Source organism: Triticum dicoccoides, chromosome 4A (assembly GCF_002162155.2).
Source record: "Triticum dicoccoides isolate Atlit2015 ecotype Zavitan chromosome 4A, WEW_v2.0, whole genome shotgun sequence".
NCBI classification, from domain to species: Eukaryota; Viridiplantae; Streptophyta; class Magnoliopsida; order Poales; family Poaceae; genus Triticum; species Triticum dicoccoides.
Window position 1 is genome coordinate 572,343,092 of NC_041386.1, and position 12,140 is coordinate 572,355,231.

General features: G+C 50.1%; 1 protein-coding gene and 1 pseudogene across 1 annotated transcript; both read left to right on the forward strand.

Annotated features, from left to right (window-relative positions):
- Window positions 1-3,309: 3,309 nt before the first annotated feature.
- On the forward strand, window positions 3,310-5,677 carry LOC119289172 (L-type lectin-domain containing receptor kinase IX.1-like). The gene is made up of 5 exons (XM_037568564.1): window positions 3,310-3,749; window positions 3,780-4,126; window positions 4,201-4,771; window positions 4,861-5,238; window positions 5,425-5,677. Exons 1-5 carry the CDS (start codon window positions 3,310-3,312, stop codon window positions 5,675-5,677), a joined length of 1,989 nt encoding a protein of 662 aa, XP_037424461.1.
- A 2,684-nt stretch (window positions 5,678-8,361) lies between these two features.
- On the forward strand, window positions 8,362-10,606 carry LOC119289173 (annotated as a pseudogene).
- The last annotated feature ends 1,534 nt before the right edge of the window (window positions 10,607-12,140 follow it).

Sequence of the window (12,140 nt, forward strand, 5' to 3'; positions counted from 1 at the left end):
TCCAGTCGCCAACCTAAAGTTGGGAGGAATCTCTGCAGCCCTGATGGCCCTGCTGAAACACTCTGGACCTGAAACATGAACCCTGCTACCAGTCGAGCGGTCTCTGTCAAGGCCCTCCCTGTGTGCTCTGTTCCTGTCGACTAAACCTTGAACGAGAATGGATCTCGCATCAAAGTCTGGCTCCCTTGGGTCGACTGGAATTCTTCGCTCGCCACTGTGCAGGCGTCTGTCATCATATTGCCGAGGCACATAAGACCCACTCCTCGAAGGAGGTGTGGGCACTCAACGACGGTCATCACGACCGAGTCGATGATCATACTGCTCGTGGTTCCGTCCCACGTGCTGATCCTGCCGATGCACACGTCCCTCACGCCGCAGGGGCAATCTTGGGCTGTGGGCCGACTGAATTGTATCTGCCATCACAGATCTGCTATGAATTCTATCTCGCAACTGAGATATTGCCGTGTTCTGCTCTCCTTTTGCCCGAAGTAAAGCTCGGATCTGCATCAAACCTCTTCCAGCCTCCGATTGGGAAGGCTGGATGGACTCTGCTATATGGGCCGCAGCTGTAAGATTCTGAATCGGAGTGCGGTATACCTGATGCTGAGGCGGGAAAAGCTGTCGATACCGTCGACTGGACTCAGGGATCCGCTGCCGAGCACGCTCATCGAGTGCATGCTGAAGGTTCTCCAGACGAGTATGCTCAGCCAAAGTGGCCAGGCGCGTTGCCTCCAAGGCCCGAGCCTCGGAGGTCTCCCCGACGATAGGCGTGTGAAGCGATTCTTCGTTGCGGCGGCGAAGTTCCTCCCTCTACTGCGAGGAAATGGCTTCAGGATGATACTCCTCGTGAACACGTGACGGGTCGCCACCGTCGTCACCGCCATCGCGACGAAACCCGGGTGGGCTGTGCGGCGCATTGACCACCAAGACCTCTGCCGCAGGGTCGCTGCTGTCGCATTCGGAGAGAGTCTCGACGGAGCCAGTCGAACAGGCCGTAGAAAGATTCGTCGGGCTTGATTGCCACAACTTGTGGGGTGGCCGACTGACGTGCCACTGCGTGTTTCACCCACCACTGAAGCCGCGATCGACCGAATCGCTTGCGTCGGTGAACAGCGGGGAGCGAGAACACCACGGGAGCCGACCGATACTTGGTCGACGGCTGCCGCAGAAGGACGCCGCGAACGCACGCGTGAAAGTGCGTCGCCCCGCGGACGGGGAGCGTCTCGACGTCGAGGGGAGCTTCCTGGAGCCAGGCGGAGTCGTCGGCGACGAAAACGAGCGCACCGGGACGGATCTCGCGGCCCTCAGCCAATCCACCGCCGGAAACCATGATGATGGGAATCGGAAAAATCGCAACCTCACCAAAAAGTCGCTAAGACACCTGCCCCACGGTGGGAGCCAACTGTCGTGGTTCTAAGCCTGACAGTAGAATGGGGGTAGGTATGAGGAGGCAAGATCCTAGCTATGGTGAAGTTGTACACACAAGGTTTACGAGTTCAGGCCCTTCACGGTGGAAGTAACAGCCCTACATCTCGGTGCTCGGGAGCTCGGTCGATTGAATTGTGTGTGTGGAGTTATAGGGGGTGCGAACCCTTGTCCCTGAGGAGAGGGTGGCTTATATAGAGTTCGCCAGACCCCTCCGGCCCTCAGTTACACAGGGTTTAAGGTACATAAAGATGGGGCGTTACTGGTAACGCTAGAAATAAAGATGCATGAATGACCATTAAGTCTACAGAGTAAATGCCCGACCGTTGCTGTACAAAGTGGCTTCAGGTCTTCTGGTCGTCGAGTGAGTATTTCTATGGTCGAGTGACATTGAATCTTCCGAGTGGAATGCTTCTGGTCGAGTGGATGATGTTATCCCTTGAATGCTTCTGACTTTAGGGTAATGTCCTTGGGGAGGGTGTCTAGGTCAGGCCTATGACCCTACCCTGGGTACATGTTGTCGTCAGCGGGGGCGAGGAGGTGGTCGCGGACGCCAAACATGCCCACGATGGTGAAGAAGAACCGACGCCATTGCGCGTAGTTTCCAGCGTGCAAGTTCAGGGTGATGGGGACATGGTGACGGATGTCAATCGTCTGGAGCACGGAGGTGGGGAAAGCGCCAGCACCGGTGCAGGAGCAACCGGCGGTGCAGGAGGGGTGCTCGCCAGAGCAGCGTGGAGGACGCCAGCCGGCGGAGGAGCATCGTCATCGAAGGAGTTGGGAGAGGCGAGAGGGTTGGTGGCCATGGCAGCGGAAGGAGGAGGGTGGGCATGCACGAAGGGGTTGGTTTCCTCTGCGTCTGATACCATGTTTGAGGGAGAGAAGATCGAACACACTTGCATTGATCAGGAGAGTTACACTTATACAGGAGGGAGTAGAGGGCGTGAGCCCATGATGGTGATCGTGGTCGGGCCATATGCCTCGAGGAGGTGCTCGTGTGTGCTGACTCTGAAAACTACACACACGCACACACTCTGACGCTCTACCGTACAGGAATATAGGTACAAATACATGAGGTTTAACAATTTCTACTGGTTGAATTCCTTTTTTCTGCCAAAAAGTTGTGTAGTCAAATGACTTTACAGCTCATGTATGCCTTCGCCACTATCCATCGTTTGATTTGACTGTTGTATATCTAACAGGGGGTGCAGATGAAACCTTAGCCACATGTTCACCTTTCTTTTCTTCCATAGGAAGAAATAAAAGACGCATCTATTTGTTCTGAATCATGGTATGGTGCTAATATAATGCATGCAAAGAGTAGTGCAGTCAATTGCATGCAATAAGCAAGCAATTAGGTGCACAGGCAAAACCATAAAAATGCTAAGGCACACAAAATGAGACTAAATCCATGACATCATTTCAAATTTTTGATAGTTTGATGGTGACAAAATCACAGACGGCTTTACAGAACACCAGTGAACGCACATGTCATGTCACGAAGTGCCACAGTAAAAAACAATCATTTCTTTGACAGAATGGGCCGGCAGTCTCCGGCGGTTCTCTGTGACCAGTCTAGACTACAGAGTGCACACATTGAATCGTTCGGCCATATTTAAGGATCTGATTGGACTTGTGGTGACGTGGTGTTATCTATATGTGGCAAGGAAATGCTCCTGCAGGCTCCAAATGGACCATCTTCATGTCCTCGCACGTATGTAGGCTTCGATCCCTGTCTCTGGTCATCGTTTGAAGTGTTCGACTGAAAATTGTTTATCTTCGCCATTACTTGTTGCAGGGAGGACGATGTAGTTACATATACCGAGTTACCTACGCGCTGCGCGCCCCAATTGACTGTACAGCTAGCTAGCTCAGCGTCGATCGATGGCAACGGCTCCACGGCGCCTTCCCCTGCTTCTCCTCGCCGTTGTCTTGTCCTCCTCTTACGTCGACGTCGCTGTAGCACAGGGAGTGGCACATTGGTTCTGCTCGACCACGGGCGACTACGGAGTGTATAGCCGGTACCGGCTAAATCTTTTGGCCCTCATGGCCGACCTCCCGGCGCGTGCCCTCGACAACCGTTTCTACTACAACGGCGCGGCCGGCGAATCACCGGACGAGGTGTTCGGCCTCGTCTCGTGCTATGCCGACCGCAACTGGACGGAGTGCCACGACTGCCTCTACACCGCGGCCTCCGGGATACAGCAGTCGTGCCCGTTCGGCCGGCAGATGAAGGGTGCCTACGACTCGTGCCTTCTCCGCTACTCCAACGAGTCCTTCGTCTCCGTCGCCGACCTCGACTTCGCCATCTACGTGGAGGACCCGTACGGCCCGTACCCGTCCAGCATGAACAGGACCTACGTGGACGACCCGTCCAGCATGAACAGCACGAGATGTGATTTGCTCACCCGGTTAGCGGCGGAGGCCGCGCGTTCGCCGCTGCGGCTAGCGAACGGGAGCGTGACGTACGCGGCCTGCTCGCAGTCGCCGACGGCCATGCACGGTCTGGCGCAGTGCACGAGGGACCTGAACGCAAGCGAGTGCAGCGGGTGCCTTACCAAGTTCGTGGGAGAGCTCTCCAGTGTGTTCCCAAACAACACCTATGCTGGCATCAAGGGCTACAGCTGCTACGCCGTATACAGCATCGGTGACGGCGAGTTTCTCCGTATCACCATTCCACCGCCGTCCAATCTCCCATCAGGTACTATTAATTCCTTTTCCTATTTCATTTTAATGGAAGGAGTACATCGCGTGACATTTGTCTCATTGAAGGAGTATGTGGTTTTTTTTTTCATTTAGAAGCTCCGCCACTTGCCGCCGACAGGACTAGCAGCAGGACGCCGCTGGTGGCCGGCGTGTCTGACGGTGTCGTCGTTGTATTTGTCATCTCATCGCGTCTGTTGGTTTGTTTCCTTTTGCGCTATCGGAGGCGGAATCGGATTGCGAGAGAAGTAGATACTTTTGACGATGATCCCATGGAAGATGACTTCGAGAAAGGCACAGGTGCCAAGCAGTTTCGGTATAGTGATCTTGCCCTCGCCATCAGCAACTTCTCCGACGACAAGAAGCTAGGTGAAGGTGGTTTCGGTTCGGTGTATAAAGGATTCTTGAAGGAGCTTAAAATTGAGGTGGGTATAAAAAGAGTGTCCAAGACCTCCAAGCAGGGGAGGAAGGAGTACATGTCAGAGGTGAAGATCATAAGTCGGTTGAGACATCGAAACATCGTACAGCTTATTGGCTGGTGCCATGGTGACGGCGAGCTCTTGCTTGTATACGATCTTATGCCCCATGGCAGCCTAGATACTCACCTTTACTGTTCAAACGCCACATTATCGTGGCCACTCAGGTGCGCATGTTATTGACTATGCCTCTAGCTTGTCCCTCTGGACTCTAGACCAATATGTTTTAGGTTATTTTGTTTGGTGCTGCTTTTAGGTATGAGATTGCATTGGGGCTTGGGTCGGCACTTCTCTACCTGCATCAAGACTGGGAGCAATGTGTTTTGCACCGTGACATCAAGCCAAGCAACATCATGTTAGACACGTCCTTTTGTGCCAAACTTGGTGATTTCGGGCTTGCCCAGCTTGTCGACCATGGCCGAGGACCATACACAACAGATCTTGCAGGAACTATGGGCTACATGGATCCTGAATGCGTGGTCACCGGAAGGACCAGCATCGAGTCTGATGTCTACAGCTTTGGCGCCGTCATGCTCGAGATAGCCTGCGGCAAGTGGCCTGCGGTTGCTCGGGGGCAAGAGGACATCATTCATCTGGTGCAATGGGTTTGGGATTCATGGGAAAGTAGAAGGGTGTGTCTAGGGCACATCTAGATGTGCTCTAGTTATTGCACATCTAAGTGAGTGAATCAAGCATAAAGAGAAAAAAAAAAGAAAAAAAGAAATATCTACACGAATCTCGACGTAAGATCAATAACATAGGACTTAGATGTGCAATACTTATGATACATCTAGATGTGTTTTAGCAAAACTGAAAGTAGAAGGACCCTTGAAGCGGCCGATGCACAGCTCAGCCTGGAGTTTCACGAACGGGAGATGGAGTGCGTGATGGTTGTCGGGCTCTGGTGCGCGCACCCTGACAGGACCCTGAGGCCGTCCATCAAGCAAGCGGTCAACGTGCTACGATTTGAGGCGCCTCTGCCAAGCCTTCCAGTGAAGATGCCCGTCGCGACATTCACGACGACAATTGATTCTTCATTAGTTTCTGCATCTCAGCTTACAGCCGGCAGATGACAGATTATCTTGATTGTTTGGAAAGAGTAAGACATGCACGTACACACACTAGCTCGCAGGCACTACTGTCTGATTTTTTTCTTTTGAAAACTTCTGATCTAATCATTTGTCATGACACTATAAAAACACGAGTAACAAAAAATGCATCCAACACCTAACAACAACTACAAGCACTAGAGCGACCCGAATCCGTGTCGTTGTCATCGCCCCTCCTTCACTGAGCTGAGCAAAACTTATTGTAGTGGACAGTCGAGAAGTATTCATGCTAAGGTCCCACGGGACTAACACACCGGAATATCAACCGCTGCCGATGAAGAGAAGCATAGATCAGAAGGATCCAACCTATAGACCCGTGAACAAATCTTGGATAAAGGGGATTCTCTGAAGACCAACACCGACCAGATCATGTGAGGTGTGCTAGCGACACACCTCCACATACCCTTTGACGACGCTAGACGCGCCGCGGGGATGAGAGGGTTAGGCGGGGAGAATCTTATTTCATCTTCAGGAAGCCGCTACCACGCCTTCCTAAGAGGGACATAAACCCTAATCGAACTCAAGAAAATGCTAAAAATGAAGCAGGACCCTCCCTACTCCCCCCGCGTTTCATGGGCCTAAGGCCACCAGAGACGAGACGGACCGTTGGCGACGCCGATATAGGGGTGTTATGTTATGATCCAAATTCATATATAAAGATAAAGGCTAACTTCTGACGAGCGAAGCAAAGCTCCGGTCTGTCACGGGGAGGCTTGGGTGGCTAACTCTGGCAAAGAACACTGGAAGGTTGTTGAGTGGATTTTTAGGTACCTTCGTGACACTTCCAATGCTTGTTTGAAATTTGGCAGGAGTGTTGAGGGATAGGCTGGCTATGTGGAGTCAGATTTTGCTTTCAATGATTTGGACAAGAGGAGGTCCCTTACAGGTTATATGTTCACTGTTGGTGGTTGTGCCATGAGTTGGAGGGCAACGTTGCAATTAGTAGTTGCTTAATCTACCACTCAAGAAGAATACATGGCTATTGCAGAAGCATGTAAAGAATCAGTTTCGCTAAAAGGTTCGTATGCTGAGCTTTGTGGAGATAATTCTTGCATTGATCTATTTTGTGACAATCAAAGTGTCATATAGCTTACTAAGGATCAGATGTTTCATGAGAGAAAAACGCACATTGATGTCAAATAATATTATGTTCGAGACATTGTTCGGTAAGGTAAGTTGAAGGTATGCTAGATTAGTACTCATGATAATCCTGCTGATATATTGACAAAGCCAGTTCCTGTTGGTAAGTTTAAGCTTTTTGCTCAGACTTAGTTGGTACAACTCATTAGCCCTAGTGGTTGTTTGGCGCCGATAGTGTTTTGCTTGTTGGTAGGGAGAAGTTTCTCATTTATGCTACAAGATGAAATTTTCTAAGGTGAAGTTTGTTATGTTATGATCCAAATTCATATATCAAGGTAAAGGCTAACTTTCGATGAGCGGAGCAGAGCTCTGGCCCAAGCCTCCCAGCTCCGGCCCGTCGCCGGGAGGCTTGGGCCGGAGTGGAGCGGATCAATATTAACCTCAGTCACCTCTACTATACATATCCATTATAAGTCGTCGCACGGGATAAATTGATCAGTTGTAAATCCCTAACGTTTGTAACCTCTCTTGATATAGTGAAGTTAGCTGGCTGACGCATGTGATTTTTCCCTCTTCGTGTTGGTGAGGTTTTCCACGTTGAAATCTTGTCTACGTGTGTTGATTTCGTTCTTCGTCGTCAGTCGTCAGTGGCGGTGCCAGGAATTCTCTTAAGTGTAGTCAATTCCAAGTTGTGTAATCACATATATGTATTTAAAAATTCTAATATGTTATTTCTACTGGTTGGATTCCTTTTTTCTGCCAAAAAGCTGTGTAGTCAAATGACTTTACAGCTCATGCATGGCTTCGCCACTATTCGTCGTTTGATTTGCCTGTCGTATCTCTAACAGGGGCGTAGATAAAACCCTAGCCACATGTTCACCTTTCTTTTCTTCCATAGGAAGAAATAAAAGACGCATCTATTTGTTGTGAATCATGGTGTGATGCTAATAAAAGACGCATCTATTTGTTGTGAATCATGGTGTGATGCTAATAAAATGCATGCAAAGAGTAGTGCACTCAATTGCATGCAATAAGCAAGCAATTAGGTGCACAGGTAAAACCATAAAAATGCTAAGGCACACAAAAGGAGACTAAATCAATGACATCATTTCAGATCTTTGATAGTATGACGATGACAAAATCACAGACGGCTTACAGAAAACAAGCAAACGCACATGTCATGTCACGACGTGCCACAATAAAATAACAATCATTTCTTTGATAGAATGGGCCGGCAGTGTCCGGCACTCCGGCGGTTCTCTGTGACCAGTCTAGACTCCAGAGTGCACACGTTGAATCGTTCGGCCATATCTAAGGGTCTGATTGGATTTGTGGTGACGTGGTGTTATCTATATGTGGCAAGGAAATGCTCCTGCAGGCTCCACATGGAGCATCTTCATGTCCTCACACTTATGTAGGCTTCGAATCCATGTCTGCATCGTTTGAATCAGTGTTCAACTGAAATTGTTTATCTTCGCCATTACTTGTTGCAGGAATGACGATGTAGTTCCATTACATATACCTGCGCGTCGTGCCTTATGCACAGCTAGCTAGCTTAGCGTCGATCAATGGCAACTGCTCCACCGCGCCTTCTCCTGCTTCTCGCGGCCGTTGTCTTGTCTACATCCTGCGTCGGCGTCGCTGTAGCAGAGGGACAGACATACTCACCGTATGTTTCTTACTGCTCAACCACGGGCAACTACACGATGGATAGCCGGTACCGGCTAAATCTTCTGGCCCTAGTAGCCGACCTCCCGGTGCGTGCACTCGACAACCGCGGCTACTACAACGGCACGGCCGGCGAATCGCCGGACAAGGTGTTCGTCCATATCTCGTGCTATGCCGACCGCAGCTGGACCCAGTGCCACGACTGCCTCTACGCCGCGGCCGCCGGGATACAGCAGTCGTGCCCATTCAGCAGGCAGATGAAGGGCGCCTACGACTCGTGCCTTCTCCGCTACTCCAACGAGTCCTTCGTCTCCGTCGCCGACCTCACCCACTTCGTAGCCCGCAGCTACAAGATCTACGTGGACGACCCGTCCAGCATGAACAGCACGAGGTGGGATTTGCTTACCCGGTTAGCGGCGGAGGCCGCGCGTTCGCCGCTGCGGCTGGCGAACGGGAGCGTGACGTACGCGGCCAGCTCGCAGTCACCGACGACCATGCACGGTCTGGCGCAGTGCACGAGGGACCTGAACGCAAGCGAGTGCAGCAGGTGTCTTACCATGTTCATGGCAGAGCTCTCCAGTATGTTCCCAAACAACACCTATGCTGGCATCAAGGGCTACAGCTGCTACGCCGTATACAGCATTGGCGACAGCGAGTTTCTCCGTATCACAATTCCACCGCCAGGTGCACAGCCACCGCCGTCCAATCTCCCTCCACGAGTAAGAGGTTACTCCCTCCCTCCCATAATATAAAAACGTTTTTTACACTAGTGTAATTTAGTACTTTTAATTAATTCCTTTTTCTATTTCATTTTAATGGAAGGAGTACATAGCGTCAAACTTCTTTCGTTGATGGTTATGTGTTTTTTTTTTCATTTAGAAGCCCCGCCACTTGCCGCCGACAGGACTAGCAGCAGGACAACGCTGGTGGCCGGCGTGTCTGCCGGTGTCGTCGTTGTATTCGTCATCTCATCGAGTCTCTTGGTTTTTTTTTTTTTTGCGCTATCGGAGGCAAAATCAGATTGCAAGACAAGTAGATACTTTTGACGATGATCCCATGGAAGACGACTTCGAGAAAGGCACCGGGCCCAAGCGGTTTCGGTACAGTGATCTTGCCGTCGCCACCAGCAACTTCTCTGACGAGAAGAAGCTGGGCGAAGGTGGCTTCGGTTCCGTGTACAAAGGATTCTTGAAAGAGCTTAAAGTTGAGGTGGCTATAAAAAGAGTGTCCAAGACCTCCAAGCAGGGGAGGAAGGAGTACATCTCAGAGGTGAAGATCATAAGCCGGCTGAGACATCGAAACCTGGTGCAGCTCATTGGCTGGTGCCATGGCGGTGGCGAGCTCTTGCTTGTCTATGATCTTATGCCCCACGGCAGCCTAGATACTCACCTTTACAGTTCAAACACCATATTATCATGGCCACTCAAGTGCGGATATATTATGACTATTGTATCTCCGGCGTCTAGCTTATCTCTCCAACCTAATATGTTTTCGCTTATTTCGTTTGGTGTTGTTTTTAGGTATGAGATCGTGCTGGGGTTAGGGTCTGCACTTTTGTACCTGCACCAGGACTGGGAGCAATGTGTTCTACACCGTGACGTCAAGCCAAGCAACATCATGCTGGACGCGTCGTTCTGCGCCAAACTTGGTGATTTTGGGCTCGCGCGGCTTGTCGACCACGACCGAGGACCATACACAACTGGTATTGCAGGAACAATGTGCTACATGGACCCTGAGTGCATGGTCACGGGAAGGACAAGCGCCGAGTCTGATGTCTACAGCTTCGGCGTAGTCATGCTTGAGATCGCCTGCGGCAAGCGGCCCGCTGTTGCTCGGGAACGAGAAGACATCATTCATCTGGTGCAATGGGTCTGGGATTCATGGGAGCGCGGAAGGACCCTTGCCGCGGCCGATGCGCAGCTCAACCTGGAGTTTGACGACCGGGAGATGGAGTGCATGATGGCGGTTGGGCTCTGGTGCGCGCACCTTGACAAGAACATGAGACCATCCATCAAGCAAGCGGTCAGCATGCTACGATTTGAGGCGCCTCCGCCAAGCCTTCCAGCAAAGATGCCCATCGCGACATTTACGGCGACGATTGATTCTTCATTAGTTTCTGCATCTCAACTTACAGGCGGCAGATGACAGATTATGCTTAATTGTTTGGAAAGAGTAAGACATGCACCTACGCACACTAGTTCGCGGCGCAACCGTCTGATGCTTCTTCTTCTTTTTTAGAACTTCCAATCTAATCATTTGTTATGACACTATAAAAACACTAACAAAAAATGCATCTAGGTCTGTAGACCACCTAACAATGACTACAAGCACTGGAGCGAGCCAAATCCTTGGCATCGTCATCGCTCCTTCCTCGCCGGAGCTGGACAAAACTTGTTGTAGTGGACAATCGGACAGTCATCACACTAAGGTCCCACGGGACTAGCACACTAGACAGCAACTGCCGCTGATGAAGAGAAGTATAGATCAGAAGGATCCAACATATAGACCCGTGAACAAAGACTGGATCAAGGGGATCCTCCTAAGGCCAACACCGACCGAATCATGTGAGGTGCACCGGATACACACATCCACACGCTCTCCAATGACTCTAGACGTGTCGCCGGGACGAGGGTTAGGTAGGGAGAATCTCATTACATCTTCAGAGAATCACTGTCATGCCTTCCTAAGCAAGACACGAACCCTAATCGAACCCCCACCCCCTCCCCCGTTGGCAAGGGTCATGGTCCGCCATGCATCCATGGGTCTAAGGCCACCGGAGATGAAACAGGCCGGCAGCGCCACCGACTGGGGGTGGGGGGTGGGGTAAGATGAAACCCTTGCCACATGTTCACCTTTCTTTTCTTGCACAGGAAGAAAGAAAAGATGTGTCTATTTGTTGTGAATCGGGGTGTGATGCTAATCAGATGCATGCAAAGAGTAGTACAATCAATTGCATGCAATAAGCAAGCAATTAGATGCACATGAAAACAATAAAAAATGGTAAGTCGCACAAAAAGAGACGAAATCAATGACAACAACATTGTTTCATAGTCTAAACCACTTGCATTTGCAGTATGTTTTTCATAGTAAATAAAACAATAAAAATGCTAAGCAATTATGTTTTGACTAACTTTTCTGGACTCTCTTGTTACCGTATAGTAACTGAAATCCAACTCTGATCACGAGTTCATATGCTTCCCATGAGCAGTAAATTCATATTGGAAGCCTGGTTGGCAGCTAGCCCCTGAAAGCCCGAATGAGGTTGTTTACGTGTTTTAGCCTCAACTTTTCTGTTGGAGGCCAAGAAACTGCATGAACGACGAGATGAAAAACAATATTTTATTTTTTAAATGAGGTTTCCGTACAAATAATAGCAAAAACGAGGTACAGCAATAGATTTAGGACGACGCTAACGCCCACACATGTGGTGGAAGCGAAACCCGCCCACACGCTCTATAACACACAGACTGCGTCACGTCACCGCATGCATGCATGTGGGAATCTTTTTGGATTTTCAGTTTTTAAAATGATTTATCTCTTAAACGAAAAATCCGATTGAAGATCCGTTTTCATCATTAAATCCCTCGCGACGAGATCTTTGAAACTAGATCCCATGTTGATATGTTTTGACGAAATTTTTTTCGGTTAAAAGTTGTCATGTCTATTGCACATGAATTGC

What these genes read in the sequence shown, in the direction of transcription:
- LOC119289172 (XM_037568564.1), top strand. Translation starts at nt 3,310, where the DNA reads ATGGCAACGGCTCCACGGCGCCTTCCCCTGCTTCTCCTCGCCGTTGTC. An exon ending in GCCATCTACGTGGAGGACCC is followed by an intron (nt 3,750 to 3,779) that starts GTACGGCCCGTA and finishes CAGCATGAACAG; the next exon opens with GACCTACGTGGACGACCCGT. An exon ending in GCCGTCCAATCTCCCATCAG is followed by an intron (nt 4,127 to 4,200) that starts GTACTATTAATT and finishes TCATTGAAGGAG; the next exon opens with TATGTGGTTTTTTTTTTCAT.